This window comes from Pelobates fuscus, chromosome 7, assembly GCF_036172605.1.
Source record: "Pelobates fuscus isolate aPelFus1 chromosome 7, aPelFus1.pri, whole genome shotgun sequence".
In the NCBI taxonomy this organism is placed as follows: Eukaryota; Metazoa; Chordata; class Amphibia; order Anura; family Pelobatidae; genus Pelobates; species Pelobates fuscus.
The window spans coordinates 148,470,191-148,490,992 of NC_086323.1; the positions used below are offsets into that span (position 1 = coordinate 148,470,191).

General features: G+C 39.4%; 1 protein-coding gene across 1 annotated transcript in view; it reads left to right on the forward strand.

The window, feature by feature from the left end:
• The window catches only part of FRMD4B (FERM domain containing 4B), a 188,174-nt gene that overhangs the window by 11,745 nt on the left and 155,627 nt on the right, over nt 1–20,802 (forward strand). The window contains exons 2-4 of the mRNA XM_063426801.1: nt 10,108–10,173; nt 14,757–14,851; nt 17,470–17,562. Coding sequence (XP_063282871.1) covers nt 10,108–10,173; nt 14,757–14,851; nt 17,470–17,562 — 254 coding nt within the window. The remainder of the gene's footprint in view (nt 1–10,107; nt 10,174–14,756; nt 14,852–17,469; nt 17,563–20,802) is intronic.

Consider the following 20,802-nt stretch of genomic DNA (forward strand, 5'->3'; position numbering starts at 1 on the left):
CTAGCCTGCGGGGCTAGAGTTCACTCTCGCGAGATCTGAGCATTGCCGCGGCAACGCTCAAATCTTGCAAGAGGAACATTGGCGGAACTTCTGTCTAGAGCTCCCCGGGTCCTCTCCTGCCTCCCTCCATGCTGCTGTGGGCTGGTGAGGTAGATCTTTGATCTCCCCGCCGGCCCATGGAGGCTTAGAGCAGAGCCGGCACTCAGATAGCGCCAGCTCTGCATGAGCCGACAGGGGATATCAGGAGATCTCCCCTGCCGGCAGGGGTCAAGTCCTGGGGAATAAAGTGTGAAAACTCTCCCAAGATTCCCCCCCCCCAAAAAAAAAATAATAATATACACAGCGTCCACAGCGTGCACATAAACGGATTCGTTTCCCACAGCGTGCACATAAACGGATTCGTTTTCCTTCGGCACCCAGCTGGTTAAGCAGCTCTTGGAGACACGTCAGTACAGCAATAGCGCGATTGGTTGGTACAATCCAACTCATTAGCATAACGATCACGTGGTTATTTGGCGCCCGAATGCGCATGACATCAGCTTTATGATTGGACAGTCTACAAGATACCGGTACCTGAATACATTTAAAAGGAGACTGGGAATCAGTCTCCAGTCAGCCCCTGACGAAGGTGCATCATAGCAAGCACCGAAACGCGCGTCGGGCTCATTGGGCTCATTTTCCCTTCACTTTTCTTCACTAGGGCTATCTATCACTATGGTCAGGTAACCAACATCCTAAGTATGGTTCTGCACATAGAGTCACTTTAATCTCTGCTTTTCACCTCTTCCTTTTGTTCCGTGGTCACAATATGTTTGCCTGTAAAGGGTGATTCCCTCGGACAGAATACTGGGACCCTAATATGCATGCTGAATACGTCTCTGTAATTTATGTCTGTAACTAGTATATGTTGAGAGTTACAGCAATCTAGCACCAGTTCCTAGAGGGATTTATCAATCCTCTATAGATGCTAGACACCTATCCGACAGAGAATAGTCACATGCTGTCCCTTAACGCCTGTTTGGACTATTTGGGTAACCATTGTGCTGTAGTCTGTATATATTTTTAGGCTACAAATCACATTAGTGTTATCACTAGCCACACGGCACTCCTTAACCACATCCCAGATACCCATGTCAGCTGTATAACACTCACCTACCAAATACGCTCAAAGCCACAGGACTTGACCATTCATATTGCCTAATAAAGTCACTAGCCTGTCGCATTTTTTGAGCCTAGTAGGAATACGGGTAGTAGTAGGCATTTCTAGAGGTGAGCCACTAAGGCAAGATTGCACTTTGCTTTATTTTTGGTTCTATTATTTATTCATTTATTATTATTATTATTTGTTCTTTATTACACAGCATTTATATCTAATATTCTTTACTTCCAGTACAATACTCAGCCAGTCTGGTTCATTCCAGCTTTTTGAGTATTTCATTTGTTCTCTCCTAAATAGGGGTCAAGCCCCAGGACACCCCTGGAGTGTCCACAAAGGTGAACTTCCACCAACAAGACGGTTCCGATTTTGGGACCCATTCTCACGGGTGGAACTTTCTTCGTTACATGTGGGAATAATATACACTCGTGTGTGTGTATATATATATATATATATATATATATATATATATATATATATATATATATATATGCGTACACACACATACTCAGACACACACTTACAGACACACATATATTCACAGACACACACACATACTTACAGACACATACACTCACAGACACACATACAGACACACACATACATTCATAGACACACATACATACACACACTTACAGGCACACACACATACATTCTCAGACATACACACACACACACTCATAGACACTCACACACTTACAGACACACACACATACATTCACAGACACACACACACACACTTACAGACACACACACACATTCACAGACACACATACACTCACAGACACTCACACACTTACAGACACACACACACTTACAGACACACACACATACACTCACAGACACACAAATTATAATTTTTTTATTAAAAATAGTCCACCCAGCCTCCCTACCTGGAGTGCTGGCGTGGACTTGTCCCTGGGGTCCAGTGGGTCGGGTGCCTGTCTCCATCTCAGCAGCGGCGAGGGAGCTGTGTGCTGTCTGCTCCCTCTCGCCGCGTGAGCTGTCTGCTGTAGCTGGGAGCCGGAATATGACATCATATTCCGGCTCCCCGCATCAGCAAATGGCGTGTGGCGAGAGGGAGCAGACAGCACACAGCTCCCTCGCCGCAGCTGAGATGGAGACAGGCACCCGACCGGGGGCGGGGGGTCCATCACCTCTCGCCCCTCCCCCCCCCATGACAGGGGGAACACAGGGAGGAAGAGGGCATTTGGGGGCGGCAGAGTGCTTGCAGGAACAGTGGGAACGGTGTTCCTATGCGTTCCTGCAGGACTCACAGGCGTGCCGCGAGGATTAGGGTGTGCCCAGGCCTATGGTAATATGGGAATGTTAGGGGGCACAAATCATACACAATATAATGGAAATCACAAAGACCCGCAGGACAGCGCCCCCTCCTGCCTGTCACCCGGGCATTGCGCCCCCAAGCAGGTGAGCCCTAAGCGGAAATGCCTAATCCTCCTAGCGATTGCGCCAGCCCTGACAAAAAAGAACATAATTTGAAAGTTGCTGTTAGATTAAATAGAATCTAAATAATTCCAGAATTCCACTCCTCCACTGGAGTGTCCATGTAATAGGGATTTTACAGGGACACTCCACTGTCCAAATACACACAAAAATAAAACATTGATTAGTAGATGCACACGCTCTGAGCTGGCATGGGGAGTGGGACAGAGGTAAGTAAAGGAGGAGGGAGGATGGGTAATTCAAAAAATAATGGAGGGGTTTGGGAAAAGGGAGGGTTTGTTTCACACAGGGTGGGAGGGAGAAGCAGTTACATCTGTTGACAGCACATACTGACGATAGACGTAATGTGTGTACAGAATTTACATGAAAACAATGCACATCTAGAGATATTTTTAATTGTGCGCTGGAGGCAAGTTGCACCCCCAGCACATATGACCTATGCAGCCCAGAACTCTGTGTCAGACTGCCTAAGTCATATGTGCTGGGGGTGCAACTTGCCACCAGCGCACAATTAAAAATGTCTCTGGATGTGCAGTGTTTTCTGCTGAAACACTGCACATCGAGACTCCTACCATCATGACTACTTTAAAAAGCTGAAGTAGTAATGGTGGTTGGAGTAACCCAATGGTTCTCAAACCAGTCATTAAGGCACCTCTACCAGTCCAGGATTTAGGGATTATCTACTTGTGTCTAAGGTGTGTTTTTATTTCTACAAACACTTTAGACACAACTGGATAATCCCTAAATCTTGGACTGGTAGGGGTGCCCTAAGGACAGGTTTGGGAACGACTGAAGTAACTCTTTAAAGCCAAAGCTGCTCTATGACAATCATTAAAAGTGTTTGGCATCTGCATGCTGAAGGTCTTACAGGTCTAAAAATTAAAAAAAGGGACTGCTTTTAGTGCCTGTCTGTATTTTCTTGGACGGATGTAAACAATGCTTTTTTGGAGAAATGGCAGTGTTTCATACTGCCCAAATAAAGGGACAATACGTATGCACCAAAGTCACTACATTAAACGAGAGAACATTTTGGAATATAAATTATCTGTTTATCGATTCACAAATTGTATGGTTTATCTTGGCACTGCAGATATTTGTTGACTACATTTCCCATGATACCAAGCACACATTGTTAGAGAATAATGCCTAGCTTGGCACACATTTAGTACTGTCTGTGTATACTTGTTGTGCACATAAGTTGTATCATTCTAATGTGTTCTTGGTAATATATTCTATATACATCACACACAAAAATAATCATTTACTGTCTTGGTAAAGAGCCCTTTGATGAGAACTAAAGCGTTTCTTAGAAATCAAGGCATTTAAATTGCACTGTGCTGAAATTCATCTCATTGACTTATGAACAATGTGCTTGATGATACCAGTAAAGTAAGGGGGTGTTGCTACTCAAAGTTATAGTGATTAGGCTTGCTAATTAACCCTTACAGTGCAAGTCTTAGCAAAGCTTTGTCTAGCAATTTTACTTTGGATTTCTATAGCACAGGAACAGTACTTTCTTTCCTCCTGATTTTCATTCCAATTGGCACTTGTGGGGGTTTACTATAATATGATTTCTAGTAATTTTTTTTATTCATTCTGCTAGGTTGTTCTACTCTTATAATAAACCTAAAAATGTGATGTGTTCAAACTTTTACTTTAGTTATCTTCCCAGATATTGCTTTGATTGCATGGCCAATCAGAATAATAAGTGGTTTACAGGAAAGCATTAATTTACTCAGCAAGATATACAGATAAATTATGGATACATTGCCTGGAGTCTGGTACCCCTTACTTTTTATGCAAAGCATTAAAATGATGGTATATATATATATATACACTTTCTCTCTCTCTCTCTCTCTCTCTCTCTCTCTCTCCAAATCAACCATGTTTACAGGGACACATACGGTATGTTTGTTATATTTATGAAAAGGGATGCCCTGCAATAATGAATATTCTGAAGCATTCTTCATTGCCTAATTACTTAATAAACCTTCTTATGAATACTGCCCATCCTCATGTATACATGATATGTTTCCCTGATAACATAGTGGATTTGGTAACTCTCTATCGATCTACACACTTCCCAATGCAGCTCAACGAGAAGGTTTGCAAGGCAGGTGCTGTGAGCAATTGCTGCCCCTTGACTTTAGTTCCATTGAGCTAACCAAACCAGGAAGTAACAAACAGGACCAGTTGTCTGATTGACAGCAGGGGGAGGGGTGGTGTAAGGAGGTTAAAAGTATCAATTTCTATTGAATTCTGCACTTTTCACACATAAAACCCTTCAACAAACAAAGTTTTTTAGGTGAGTTTACAGTCCCTTTAAAACATGAAATCAGTTTAACACCAAATGGAAGGACTCTAGATACTATAACTACTTCAATGAGAGTAAGTAGTTACGGTGCCTGCAGTGTCCCTTTAAGTGTTCCCAACAAGTCCTTTCCTCTGTAGTCTGCTTATGAGAGTATTGCTTGTACCCCCTAGTGGAGGTCCTGTTTTTGTCACATACAACATACTCCACCCATACCCCAACAGTCCCAATTTTAGCAGACTTGCTGCAATTGTAGTCTTATATGTAATTGTTTTTAAACCAAATATCTTTCAGAAGGATTGCAAAGTAAAAGATATTCCTTTACCCTATGGCCAGCACGCACTGTTGGAAGGCATCGTGCATTGGAAGGGTTAATCCACTGAGCATTTTATTCTGAGAAACATCTATAAGTGTCTCAAAATGATTGTGCAGATATGACACAAAATCGATGTTGTTAATAGATTTCTGCCCTTACTACAAGGCTGATCTTGACAGCTTTACAGTACAGACTGGCTGTGGGTGACTAATTATACACTAGATTGTTTTACCCATTTTTATTTTTTTCTTGTTTACTGTATGTTAAGAAACAAGAGCATTCAAGAACATTTTACAGGAACATCACAACCTGCGAGTGGAATTTCTGTCTCGTATCCATTATTAATTATATAAGCCTTGATGAAATCTGAGCGCAATGTTCCTTTACCTTCAACCCTGTGTCTGTCTAGTTTAACCAATGGCAGCCGGCTTGAATTCAATCGTTTAACTCTTTGGTCTGTGTTCCAGAAAGGTCAAATCTTGACTCCTTTTGTACATTTCAGTTTTTCTCTGGAGACTGTGCAAGATATCATCCATATCAACTACCTTGGAAGTTCCCCTAGGGTTACCCCCTTTGTTTTGAGTGCTCTCTCCAGGCTTCCAGCTTTCTTCTTTTTGTTCGCTCTAAGATATCATCCTGAAAACATAGAAAATGAAAGAACATTGAACCTGAAATCTGTGTGGATCTCTGCTCCCCAAGAACTGTAGCATGACACCTGTTTTTTAACTAAAGCAGACAGTTGTCTTATCACTACTTACCACCTCCGCCAAAAACTCAATTCTTTACTGTTTGCCTAATGATTTGTAGGCCGCACTAAAGTGTCTGAAAGAGCATTATTATTCCCTCCTCCAACAAATAAAATTATGCAATTGTTAGCGCAAAATATATTTAACTGTAACTGGAAATTAGCCTTTTTTGATGTAAAAAGAAAGCCCAGTTTATTATTATTATTATTATTATTATTATTATTATTATTATTATTTTCAAAGCACCAACATATTCCTCAGCGCTGTACAATAGGTGGACTAACATACATTTGCAACCTAACAGCTTTATTATGTTACCACCCCTCCAGTTATGTTGCGACAATGCTCGGATTTACGTTTTTTTAGGCATCTTGATATCATACCTGCATGTTAAAGGTCACAAACAAGCTTTCTTCCTAAATGCGGCAAGTATTCATTTAGTCATCATGTTATGTATTTAAAATGTCATTGCCCTATATTATATTATTATTATTATTATTATTATTTATATAGCGCCATCAGATTCCGTATATAACCCAATACTCCTGTAATTCACTTTAAAAAAAAAGCCTATTCTACAGATGAAACACATTGAGGATTTTTATTGTTTGGTTTTAGTTGTACAATAAAGTAAAATTTGGCTTATACTTCTACTTCTATTGGAATTTGGCCATGTATTTTTTTTTTATTGTTTTCATTCTATTTGATTTTATTTTGGTTCCTGGCATCTTTTGGGAAATACTTCATGCACTGATTCTTGGTGGGGACAATACCACCTATGCTGAATACACTGAGCGACTTGGCTGCTCTAATAAATGTGATTATGGTTCTAACCTCTCTTTATGTACTCAAATTAACAGAGAGCACTATGTTGTGCTTTTTTTCTGTTCTACATTTATGCTTATGCTGTTGGAGAAAGTGTAACAAAGAAACATCCTAAAGATGAGGATTTAGACCACCCTATGCCAGAAATATTGAGCTTAAGAGAAAAGCTCCACCATTGTGAGTGCATTTCTTATTTGTTTTAATATTCACTGTAACCCTACAATATTACACTATTGCAATTCCTATTATTGTACATTCATTACAGAACTCTATAATTACTCTATAGTACTGAGGAGAACTGTGTGACAAACTTAGTGGAAATTGGATTTAGGCAATATTGGAAAGACTGAAAAACAAGCGATGAGGTGTTATTTGAGAGGACATGAAAGTGGTAAGATAATATCGTAGAAAAATATGTAAAAATATTGGATCGTGCAGATGATCTCTTAAACTAGACAAAGAGAGAGAGAAAAGAATTTGATCATTTACGTACCATTGTAATTTAAAGGAATACGCTACAAAATAATGCTTTATTCATCTTTATGGCACTGAGACAGTTATCCTTTTTTAATTTTTTTTTATTTTTGTTTTTATCCTGCAATTGCACGATGTGACTGTAAAAAAATAAATAACTGAAAAAACAAACCATACAGACAAACAATGGATATAGAGACAAGCCAAACTCTGCAGTCGAACAGATTCCGATTGTTCTAGATGGTAACAATAAATAATGCACACAGTAATACAATTACAGCAGCTCCACTGAAATCGCTATTCAACAGATGAGCGGGGAAATATCAGCAGACATTTTATGGAAACAGAGTGAGAGCTCCCTGCAGCCTGCATTCAGTGTAACAGTTGGAAAAAATAATAAATCATCTTCACAAGTGTTTTCCAACATTGTAGCAAGAGTATGTGAGCGGCTGTCAGTGTGCTATAATGGTACAAGAGTCAATAATGACAGTAACACCACGTGAAGAAATTGTTTTTCATTAGACTTGTTGTCGTTTCGCCTCCTAGGGTCAGAAGTAGTTTATTTAATAACTATACTTAGTACTGCGTCTTTAAATGACAATGCATTCTGGGCTTTAGAATTTTGCCTTTCACTGCTGGTTTAAATGGGGACCGTCACTTCTGTGGAAGGTACACGTTTGAATGAAACATTGACAATCATCCTGTAAGTCAGCTTTGTTTATAGTTTGAATACTCTGGACTTAAACTTGAAATTCCCTTTAAATTCTCACTTTAGTAAATAGCCCTGGTAGTCTTCTTATTATTAATATTATTTATAAAGCGCCAACAAATTCGGTAGCGCTGTACAATGCATTGTATTCTCTTGTTGATATGAAGATGATATTGCTTTTCTCCTGTTCCCTCCCAGTCGTGCCTGCATTCTTTGTATTGCGGAGCAAACAGATTTAATTTCACTGTTATCAGAAATACGGGACTAACTAGCAAATATTAACCGGTACTTATTATTGACAAAGATATTACACAAAAAAAAAATAATAATAATACTTAAATCTAAGCTTTAACTGTGCCGTTATTATAGCCTTGGCAAACATATTTGCAATAACTGGAACCTTTAAATAAATGATTGTGAATAAATAGCAGGATGCTTGTGGCAGTAAACAGCTTTGTGTTAAATATGTATTCAGTTTGTTGACTACTGTTCTAGACTGGGGGGAAATTAGAATTGGATGCAGATGGTGGCTAACACATTGATAAAAGAATAAATAAAGTGCTATGTAACTAACTACATGGCTTTGGAAGCTCTGAGCATCTTCTAGTTAATGAGGAGGCTTAATAGTGTACCCTAGACACCATAATCACTACTGCCTGCAGGAGTCCCCGTGTAGCAGGAGACCCCCTTGTGCCATCCTATGGCAAGTAGTCAAACTGATTTAAATGGTGTGACACTTATTTGCGTCCCCCCTGCAACCGTGTTATAATTTGGTTTTTCGATGTCAGTTTTGTGCAACTTTTCAGATCATTAATTGGCTGAAAGCATCAGTTGACCCTCCCAGGCTTATTTACTAAAGGTAGAATTTAAGTGAATTTGAAATTTAAGGCCAGAGTAGCAATGCATATCTGATTGAGAAAAGGATTATAGATCAGCTACTTTGACTTTGGATTTTAAATTCTCTTTGAATTCAACATGAATGCTAATTTTAGTGCATAGGCCTGTCTTCATCAAGTGGAATGGGTAGCCTCTTGAACCATAACCACTACAGAGGGCTATAGTGTTTATAGTGTCTAGTGTGCTCCTTTAACTCAACTATGTACCTTAAAGGAACACTAAAGGGTCAGGAACACACAGACATGTATTCCTGACCCTATAGTACTAAACCCACCATTTAGGTGGCTTACCCCAACCCCTTTACCCCCATGGAGAAAGCATGAATCAATGCATCTCTATGAGGAAAATTCAGCGTCCCCATGCATAGCGTGGAGACGCTGCACGGCAGAGCTGCCTACTGTGCAGCACTGAGCCAGGAAGCACTTCCAGTGGCCATCTGAGAAGTGGCTACTTTGAGGTGTCCCTAGGTGCAATGTAAACACTGCCTTTTCCCTGAAAAGCCAGTGTTTGCATGAAATTGCTTGAAGGCAATGGTTGTACTCACCAGAACAAATACATTAAGCTGTAGTTGTTCTGGTAACTATAGTGTCCCTTTAACCCCTTAAGAACACATGACGTGTGTGACACGTCATGATTCCATTTTATTCCAGAAGTTTGGTCCTTAAGGGGTTAACAAGAGTGGTTGCTCTAACCAGTGACTTGATGAGCACAGTCCAAAAACCTTCTCCAAACCAAAAATCCAAATAGAGTTATAATTTGGAGGAGCATAGGTCTCTTTATATTATCAAATCCTGCTTAATGTGCCTTGTAAGCGAGTATGCAATTTTTTTAAAATATGATATTTGCAATTTTAGGCTTTAAAAAACACTCCTAAGCAACAATCCAAAGATATACTTACTGTATGTCAATCAATAAATGAATCATTTGTTTTATCCCACCTCTGCTTAACAGACTTGATAATATTCCTGGAGAGTTGCTAGAATTGCTTACTAGTTGTATAAGATATTCATTGTGGCAAGTAGCGTTTTTTTATTGAAATTAAATAAATTGCAGGGTTTTGATAAAAGAGAAATGGCTGCACACTGGGTCATGCAATAGCCATTCAGCCTCCACGTGATTCAGTAAAATATAATCAGACACATTGTTGCAGCGTGGTCTTTAAAATAATGTGCTTACTTTGAATAAAATATAAACCGTTTGTTTCTACAGATGGCAGAAGGGCGGCATTGCAAGGTACATCTTCTGGACGACCGAAAATTGGAGCTCCTTGTCCAGGTATACTAAATCTCTTTCTTTGCACATATTGTCTTACTATAATTCATGGTCGTTAGGTGCTAGTATGGACTCATTGGTGATGTCTTTCTGTTGCTAGAAAATTCTTCTGCTCTGTTGAGATAACTCGACTAGATTTATTTTAGCTTAATTGGACAGCCTGCAATGTATAGTGATAACTGGAAGAACTAATGGATGTCTTGTCTTCTCTGCTATCCCAACTTGCGAGATGGTGATGTCTGTGACTATAAATGTCCATTTAAAGTCTGGGTGAAGTACTTTCAGTATTTTCATTGTTTACCCTTTTACTATCTTCAGTGCCCAAAGCATTACAAAGTAATATGTCGGATTCATTTATGATTCTCAAAAGACCCCCATCTATATCAATTCTTCATTAGGTGGTCATGGTCCATGGAGTACTCATTCAAAGCCCTGATTAATGTCATCCCCCAATGCCATCACTGCAGTCAACCAATGTAGACTTGAGGTAGAAGGAGATGTGTCATCTCAAGCAGAGATCTTTCTGCTCGATTGCAGTAGAAAATAAAGAGGGAAAAAAATATGAATATGCTTTTATGACACCCTCAAGTTATCACCTCTGCAAATAAAGTCCCCTGGGCCATAACTACTGCTACGAAGCTAAATGATAACACATTATCTTTATTTTAGCTATGATTTATAACTTTTGATTTTATCACCTATGAAATGTATGCTCTGTTTTGACTTCCTTCAAAATTGTTTGACTGAAATGCAAATCAGTTTCCGAAATATTGGGTACCCAGATGTCTGCTTCAGGTTATATGGAGGTAGGGGTCCATTGCAATGCTTTCATTTTGGTTCATTTGGTTTTCTTTAGCTAATTATTATCTTCCTAGTGCTGCAAGCGTTTCTAGCAATGTATTATCACAAATTTGAACAGACAGAACCTCTAGCCATCATTTTATGACGTGTCAGAGCTGGTCTAACCGAAGACCATCTTCTCCTCTAAACTCACCTTCTTCTACCTTGCATTCATACATGATAATGTTACATCGCTTTTATTGTTTATAGTTACATTCTACAAGCCTTTTTAATTACTCATCGCCACAATGCTTAGTTATTTTCTTACTTTTTCTTCTTTAGTTAAGCATTGCACCTTCTGCACTGAAATTGTGCTTTGTTACATAGTTACATAGTTACATAGCTGAAAAGAGACTTGCGTCCATCAAGTTCAGCCTTCCTCACATATGTTTTTGCTGTCTATCCAAAAGAAGGCAAAAAACCTAGTCTGAAGTGCTTCCAATTTTGCAACAAACTAGGAAAAAAATCCTTCTTGACCCCTAAATAGCAGTCAGATGTCTCCTTGGATCAAGCAGCTGTTACCCCACTTATTAGAAATTATATCCCTGTATGTTATGTTTTTGTAAGTATTTATCCAATTGCTGTTTAAACATATGTAGTGACTCTGACAAAACCACCTCTTCAGGCAGAGAATTCCATATCCTTATTGCTCTTACTGTAAAAAAAAAACATTTTCTTTGCCTTAGATGAAATCTCCTTTCTTCCAGCCTAAATGTGTGACCTTGTGTCCTATGTATAGCCCTGCTTATGTATAGACTTACAGATAATGGTTTGTACTGGTCCCTTGTTATCAAGTTTATTTTTGGATATGCAGAGAAAACGTGGGAATATAAATATATGAATGGAAGAGGGAAGAGAAGAGAAGTTATACGGTTGGGTTTTGGATGTACATCCTGACAATGATACCATAACAAATATAAGCGTAGTCAGATGTTACTATTACTAAAATTCTATGAACGAAAAACTATCTCAATGTGATAGCAGTACTGGACTCATAACCAGACTTAGGCAGTGTCTGTCTGCAATCAATAGGCCTGTCTGCCTTTCTGTCTGTCTGTCTTACTATCTATCTAGCTATCTGTTAATTTGTGTATGGATTTTGGTAGATTTAAGAATGCATACCTGTTTTGCACTGCTCTAATGCAAGCATTACAGGGAGTGCAGAATTATTAGGCAAGTTGTATTTTTGAGGATTAATTTTATTATTGAACAACAACCATGTTCTCAATGAACCCAAAAAACTCATTAATATCAAAGCTGAATATTTTTGGAAGTAGTTTTTAGTTTGTTTTTAGTTATAGCTATTTTAGGGGGATATCTGTGTGTGCAGGTTACTATTACTGTGCATAATTATTAGGCAACTTAACAAAAAACAAATATATACCCATTTCAATTATTTATTTTTACCAGTGAAACCAATATAACATCTCAACATTCACAAATATACATTTCTGACATTCAAAAACATAACAAAAACAAATCAGTGACCAATATAGCCACCTTTCTTTGCAAGGACACTCAAAAGCCTGCCATCCATGGATTCTGTCAGTGTTTTGATCTGTTCACCATCAACATTGCGTGCAGCAGCAACCACAGCCTCCCAGACACTGTTCAGAGAGGTGTACTGTTTTCCCTCCTTGTAAATCTCACATTTGATGATGGACCACAGGTTCTCAATGGGGTTCAGATCAGGTGAACAAGGAGGCCATGTCATTAGATTTTCTTCTTTTATACCCTTTCTTGCCAGCCACGCTGTGGAGTACTTGGACGCGTGTGATGGAGCATTGTCCTGCATGAAAATCATGTTTTTCTTGAAGGATGCAGACTTCTTCCTGTACCACTGCTTGAAGAAGGTGTCTTCCAGAAACTGGGAGTTGAGCTTGACTCCATCCTCAACCCGAAAAGGCCCCACAAGCTCATCTTTGATGATACCAGCCCAAACCAGTACTCCACCTCCACCTTGCTGGCGTCTGAGTCAGACTGGAGCTCTCTGCCCTTTACCAATCCATCCATCTGGCCCATCAAGACTCACTCTCATTTCATCAGTCCATAAAACCTTAGAAAAATCAGTCTTGAGATATTTCTTGGCCCAGTCTTGACGTTTCAGCTTGTGTGTCTTGTTCAGTGGTGGTCGTCTTTCAGCCTTTCTTACCTTGACCATGTCTCTGAGTATTGCACACCTTGTGCTTTTGGGCACTCTAGTGATGTTGCAGCTCTGAAATATGGCCAGACTGGTGGCAAGTGGCATCTTGGCAGCTGCACGCTTGACTTTTCTCAGTTCATGGGCAGTTATTTTGCGCCTTGGTTTCTCCACACGCTTCTTGCGACCCTGTTGACTATTTTGAATGAAACGCTTGATTGTTCGATGATCACGCTTCAGAAGCTTTGCAATTTTAAGAGTGCTGCATCCCTCTGCAAGATATCTCACTATTTTTAACTCTTCTGAGCCTGTCAAGTCCTTCTTTTGACCCATTTTGCCAAAGGAAAGGAGGTTGCCTAATAATTATGCACACCTGATATAGGGTGTTGATGTCATTAGACCACACCCCTTCTCATTACAGAGATGCACATCACCTAATATGCTTAATTGGTAGTAGGCTTTCGAGCCTATACAGCTTGGAGTAAGACAACATGCATAAAGAGGATGATGTGGTCAAAATACTAATTTGCCTAATAATTCTGCACGCAGTGTATTGTAGCCTTCAGTGCAATTATGTGTCAAAGGGGTTAAAAGAAAACTTCTGTGTCATTTTAAGGCTACTTGCCAAAATGTCCCTGCTGTCATTTCTAAGCAGTGAATCAATACCGCATATTTCCCAGATAGCAGTTGCGCTCCTCCATTTTTTACTTTTTCTACAGCGAGAACTTGTGAGAACCCATTAATTTTTCAATGACATAAATGAGTTTTAGCAGAATCTCTTGGAGCAACAGAACTGTCAATCAAGTCCAGTTTATTGTAATCTCAATCCCAGCCTCATGAAACAGAAGGACGCCTGTCTGTTCTTCTTACCCTGTCACATTGCCAGTGTTGATTGGTTACAACCAAATGCAACACTAAATTCACTGTGATTCATTCATAATAAATTATATTAATTGGGCTTCAGGGTTTTTTTCTGATAATTGTGTAGCATTCACATTAGCATGCCTTCTGTTGATTTGATAAGTGACATTTGCCCTATTTTAGAATGTCAGATGATATCTAAAACTTTTTCTCCATAGGGAGATATAATACTGAAACGTTTACATTCCTTAATGAAAACAATGTTCCTGACCCTTATTTTATCTTGTCTTTTTGTTTTGTTTTTGTTACACTACCTTTGTTAACAAGTTAAGTTCAGGCATAGCCAGGGCATATAATGCAAATGAGGAGAAATTGAAAAATGTCTTCTCTTCTCTGAATGTTTTTTTTGTGCTGAGTGTCAGGTGCATTAGGGCTGCAGGTGTATTATGGGAGATGTAGTCCACAACATCTGGCTGCCTACCCCGTTTTAGGAATTATAAGCATTCTTTATATTCAGGTTATAGGGTTCTGCTAGCCTGGTCTATTGTTATGACCATCTCTTGTGGTAGTTAGATTAAGGACACGTCTGATGCCAACACCTGTTGATGGCGCTACCAACTAATGATCTTGCAAATGTTGTTACCTTAGTAAGATTTGTACGTGCACAGCTGTAAAAACAGTATGACATATTGTAATAACAGAGTTATAGTGAGATTGTTTTTCTTTTTTTTTTTTTTATTGACAGCCAAAACTTTTATCCCGTGAATTACTGGATCTAGTCGCCTCTCATTTCAATCTAAAAGAGAAGGAATATTTTGGGATTTCATTCCTGGATGATACGTAAGTAAAAAATAAATTATAATTACATAAGTAGGAGTTGGACAGGACAAAACAAGTCTATCTGTCTGTCTGATTGTCTGTCTATTTCCTTCACTGCTCTTTTTTTTATTGACACAGACATTTCTTCTGGTAGCGTGGAATATTATAAATATAAATGTTACTTGACTTGCTGCTTTGCGAATTAATAAATGGCTGAGATTTATGAGGTCAGCCAGCAATTCAATGAGCAGGTAACAGACATTGATCCCTATACAGCTTTGACACATACATGTGAACTTCTGTAGACATGCTCTTTAATATAAATTGAACTAAAGAGGTACTGTAGGCACTATACCTATTTCATCTCATAGAACAAGTTATAGTGCCTGGAGTTCCCTGGCACACTCTCTCTATTCAGTGGTAAACCATTTTCAACCAGTTTAACACACTTCCTTAGCCATACAAATCCATACCATCAATGTGTGTTGTCATTGGCTCAAAGCAGTCAGCTGACACTCTCAACCAGTCACAGCTATCCATTGCTACTCAGTCTAATGCTTCCTCGTTAGCCCCAGCAACACAGAGGGGTTATAGCACTGAAACATTTTAAAAAGGTTTGACACTGAATGGAAGGAAGGGTCCAGGTTACTTCAGACACTATAACCACTTCCATGAGATGTAGCAGTTACCCTGCTCCTTTAATGTCAAGTATTAATGTTTCTTTAAATAAACTGAAATAAATATCTGATTGTGCCTTAAATTGCAGGAAGTAACACCCTTGAAGTTAGGTTGTCCCAACATCTTCTCAGTAATATTTTGTAAATGGGGCACCTTAATACAAAAAAATAAATAAATGTATAGACAGAATAAAAAAAACAAAAAAACAAAACATTTTATTATGCAAAGGAAGATAGAAGTGGCCGATCTGCATAAACCATCATTAGCGTGCATTACTATCGATTCCATGAAAATTCTACAGGCAATTCTACATAAATCACGTTTTGACCTCTTACTGGCTTACCCATTGGCTATGAATATCTATGTCATTTACCATACTGTATTAATATTTAATGCCTAACATTCCACTTCTATGACTAGAACAGAGAACGATGAATCAATTAGAAGAATATTATGTAAAATCAGGATTCTATAATTACATCTTTAAATTATTTAACACAAACTAATGAACCAGACATCCCGTTTTTGCCATCCGGTTGTAATTTAGTGCTGAACTATTTATACATGAGCTGTCGGAATTTTCCTATAAGACCAGTCTTGCCTTTTGACAGCCCTTTCCTGTAATTGATATAGAGAACTGCTATGAATTTGAGAAAGTTAGATTTCCTTTATGGTATTGTTCTAAGGCTAGATTTTTTTTTTCTTGATAGATGTGATTTACAATTAAATTCTTAGACCTGTAAAATTTCCAGCTTATTGTAACTAGAGTGTAGAACACCCAGATTTTTTTTAATTAACCATGGTGATCTTTTAAAGAATAAAAACAGCAGTTGTTGATAGCTTCTATGGTGGGATCTAAAACTGGGACCTCGTGCTGTTTCCGTGGATCCACAATGGTTACAAAAGGCTCTTCTATATAGTGACCAGGCCTTAGGCAATTGCCCACAACAATGTAGGCAGTCTAAATGCCTTCTCCAACGCAGTGTACACCACTTTGCCTTTGTCACCAGATAGAGTCCAGTGAAAGTGTTTTGCAGAATTGCTTGTGTTGTATGTTGTATTACAGATGAATAATTAATTCCTGAGCTAATATTAAAATTTTGAAACTGAACAAAGCTGAACTTGATATCAATGATGGCCAACAGAGGCAATTAATCCAAGCCCGAATCTAATTTAATGCAACCAAGCCACTATATATGTAGAGGTGCCACTCCAAAGGTTCCAGATTTTTTATTATAACCCGCCACATGTGCCCAATCAAATGAATATAGATGGGGAGTAAAAATTGTTCCAATGTGAATATTAAAATTAGACGTATCTATGTCATTCATTCTCTTTATAAAGTTTAAATCTAATGTATCACATACCCCAAATACAGCAGGAGAGTCCTTATTTGTCACCCGTTTCCCACCATTGTGCTGCTTGTATGATGGAGTACATTGATTCTGTCCTGTTTCTTTATATGCTGAAAGTGTGCTTGTTGAAAGTTGTGTTCTCCAATTAATAGGTTTCGCCAAAAGGTTTCTGAAAGCCCTATATACCTTTTAATGCTCCCCTCTTTAATTAATCGGTGGGTTCTTAGTAGCACAATAGTTTCTGCCAAATTCACGTACAAGACACAGTTCTCCAGTTTAAGCTCAAAACACTGCATTTACTGGATATATATGTTGGTAATTGGCCTAAAGCTGCTGATTTATTTTCTTCAATCAATTTCCAACTAATAGAATAGATGACATGATTCTGGTAATGGAAGCAATACTCTCATTGAACAGGCAAGACCATGTCCATGCTTCTTCTATGTCTTTAGAACATCTTTCTAGAAGTTCTTCAGAGTCCTTTGAGTGGCAGGGCTTTCTGCGATAGGTCTTCTGGTTCTTGCCTCCCATTTCCTCCCAAGTACATTAGTGTTCTCAAGCTTTTAAACATCGTTTGTGAAATAATTTCAAAATTAATGCTTGCAGGGGTCAATATGCCTGGCTTCAGCTGGATCAAAGGGTGCTTGACCATGACTTTCCAAGTAAATCTGGGCCACTAACTCTTTATTTTGTTGTAAGGTAAGTCACCTTCTTCTTTTCATCTTGAGGTGTTTGAGTGTAAATGTGCAAAGTCAGTCTGATGTTTAGATATAATGTTTGAAAATGTTTAATTAGCATCATAAAGTGTTTTTTTTTTTAAAGTTTCAGTATATTCGCTGTAAATAAACACCTTCATCAAACACAATTTTAACTTATTTTATTTTGATTATTTATTTTTACTGTCTTTATTTATCCCCCAAGCCTCACTATCACTCACAATCACTGTGATATGTTTGGGTCTCCTCAATCGGTTTACAATACAGGTATTAATGATTTTATATTTTGAAAAAAATAAATACATGTAATTCCAGGCCTCCCTCTCACCCCGGAAGTGAGGTAAGGACATGTAATCCCCTTTCATCACTCTAGAACTTATTTGCAAACAAGTTAAATGGTGGGCTGAGCATAAGGGCCCATTTGGGTACAATGGAGATGAATGGGGTAACTTCAGCTTTGATCTCCAAAACTCCCTCTTACTTACAATCATTGTGGGTGATAATGAGGCTGGCAGTGCAGACACAGGCAGCATTATATTGCAGTGCAGACACAGGCAGCCGTTTATTTGTGCTCAGTGTATGTGTACAGTTTGCAATGAAGGTTGTGAAATGCCTAGTAAGTTACAGATCATAACTGTTCTAGTCCTTGATCAGGTAGGATCTATATATACTTGGTGATAGCTCAGTGGACTAATGCATCATCGGCAGAATCTGTTCAACCCTTGGGTTGCAGGTTTGAATCTCGGCAGAGTTGACTCATCCTTCCGAGTTAGATAAAATGAGTATCGTTAAATTGGCTAATAGTAACAACCCCTGGATGTTGGGCTAAGGTAACATCCCGCGGATGTACTTTAAAACCAGAGTAATCTGAATGTGCCTTTCCTGGTTAAATATGTTGTTGTTGTTGTTGTTGTTGATATTATTGTGAAGGCCATAACATATCATTTAGGGATAGGTTTTCGTGACCAATTTGGAACAGCATTCAGATTGAAGGGGCTAACCACATGTGGAGCTATACTGTTTAGTTGTTGCCAATGTGATAAAGAATAGTAGTGGGCAGGAATGAAAATGAACCACTAAGTAGAAGCTTTTTCTTTGGATTCTCTTCCTCCATTTTATTCCAGAATTAAACATTCTTCTTTTCATTCTTAAGCTTTGAAATACAAACACGCTCGTGTCGCCACAACATCGGGCACAAGCTCATGAGATATTACAGGATTAACAGTTTCATGACATGCATTAACAGCACACTGTTTAGTATATAAGTACAGGCTGGATACATATGTCTAAAACCATAAGATTAAGCGGGTAGGCTCGAGAGGCGTGTTAGACATGGTGATTATTATCAGGGTAGGGGTAATATGGCATACTTATGCTTAAATATGGTCAGAGTACTGGGAAGTTATAAGACAAAAGACGGACTTGTCACTTTAAGGCAGTCATACATACAGCACATTTTTGTTGGTAAATAAAACAGAAGAACAGTGTTTTCAGTCAGCTGGCTATGTAGAACTGTATATAGGCAAGAGTACACTAACTAACCTGAGCATAGACTAATTATAGCAATTGGTGGTAGAAATACAGGCTAGGCAGATGTAAGATACAAGCTAATAATAATGCCTTAACCTGGCTATAAGGATTTTGAGTGGTGTTGCTTTCTAACATGTTTGCTGAACAAGAGTGGGGAAAGAGACCACTGGTACCAATATTCCTTTTGAAACACTGCCCTTAAGAGAATTAAGAAATAAAAATGAAAGAGAGTAGGACATCTCAGAGAAAACTGTATGCAACAAGATGTGTGGGTAAGATGGAGTCCGTTCATATTACGTGGATGTGAGACTTGGGCAGCATGGCTGTATAGGAGAGGGAGTCCACATTCAGCCGACACCTGACCTCGGGAAGCGTGAAAGCCTGCAGGGTGGTTGTTCTTGTGCCTCTTCCCTGGCACAGGGCATTTCAGGTAGTGCTGTACGTGAGCAGGTAAGTGGTCGGCAGTCTGTGGTGCCATAGTTCCCTGTAGCTTCGGCTGTAAAGGGAGCCAGTGCACTTAGTCAATGGATCCTGATGCTGTGGGCCTCAGGATCATGGGCCCCAGGGTCTTCCGGCCTTCGGTCCGGCCCAAGGGTAGTTCGACTGTGCCTTGGAGGGACCTTCAGTTGGGCCCCAGTCCAGAAAAGGAACGTGGGACAGACACTGCTTCACAAATCGTTTGTAACAAAGGAGGGGTAGGTGTCTGACATTCCCAGAAGGCCTGGCAGATTGCTTCGAAGGCTTCTCTCCAAGTCTGGCCTGTCTGGCTCGTGCGGTGTTGCTGAAGTATCAGTGCAGTGGCCATCTGGGATGAGCCGAATGGATTGCTGGGTTCCTCCGTCCTGGACTCACCACCGCTTCACACCTAGATGATTCTTGGATATCCCTCAACTGCGGGCGCAGGGGGGGGAGTGAGGGAAAGACTTTGGCCGCCTCCCCCCGTCTGCGCTGTGCGTGGGTCTCTTGTAGGCTGCAAGTCTGCCCTGGCTGTAGCTGCCGATCTCGGTCAGATGCTTGAGTAAGTTCGATACTGCGGGGGCCTGTCACCTTCATGACACTGCGGCAGTAAGATTTCTGCAAAGATTTTTAAGATGATTAAGACGATTAAGACGATTTTAAGACGACCAGTCAGGTCGGCAGTAAGGCTCCTCCCCCCACCCCACCAGAATTAAACATTCTTAAAACCCCAATTTTTTTATTTGACGTAGGCTTTCAGGTATAAACATGTATTGGAGACTATAAGGGTTACTGTCATTCTCCCTTCTGCAAAAAAATAGCCACTAGGGTGCAGTGTGCACTAAATAACTCACCAGATAATTGAGTAAAGACCGAACTCGCATGCAACTTGTGGGTGTTAGCAGCTGATAATTGTAAAAATTCTCTGTTACCATCCTGAGTCAGCTCGTAAAAAAACCATGTGAACTAGGTTAGAGGTGTTAATCTATTCATTTCAAGCTACTGTCTTTTAATTAAATATTATCAGCACAATTTAGCAATACTTTTGGATAGAGTACATAAGCTACATTGTACAAAGCGTTATCAGGGAGACAAAGGGTGGCAAAATGGTTGGTACTTTGCTAAATGTGGCAAAGCATTATGGTAGTTGTAACTCAGAAAGAGCTTGCAGTCTATCTTTTGACAGCGCCTGACTTTATCAGCCGTCTAAAATGAACTATTTGATCAGCTTTTTTAT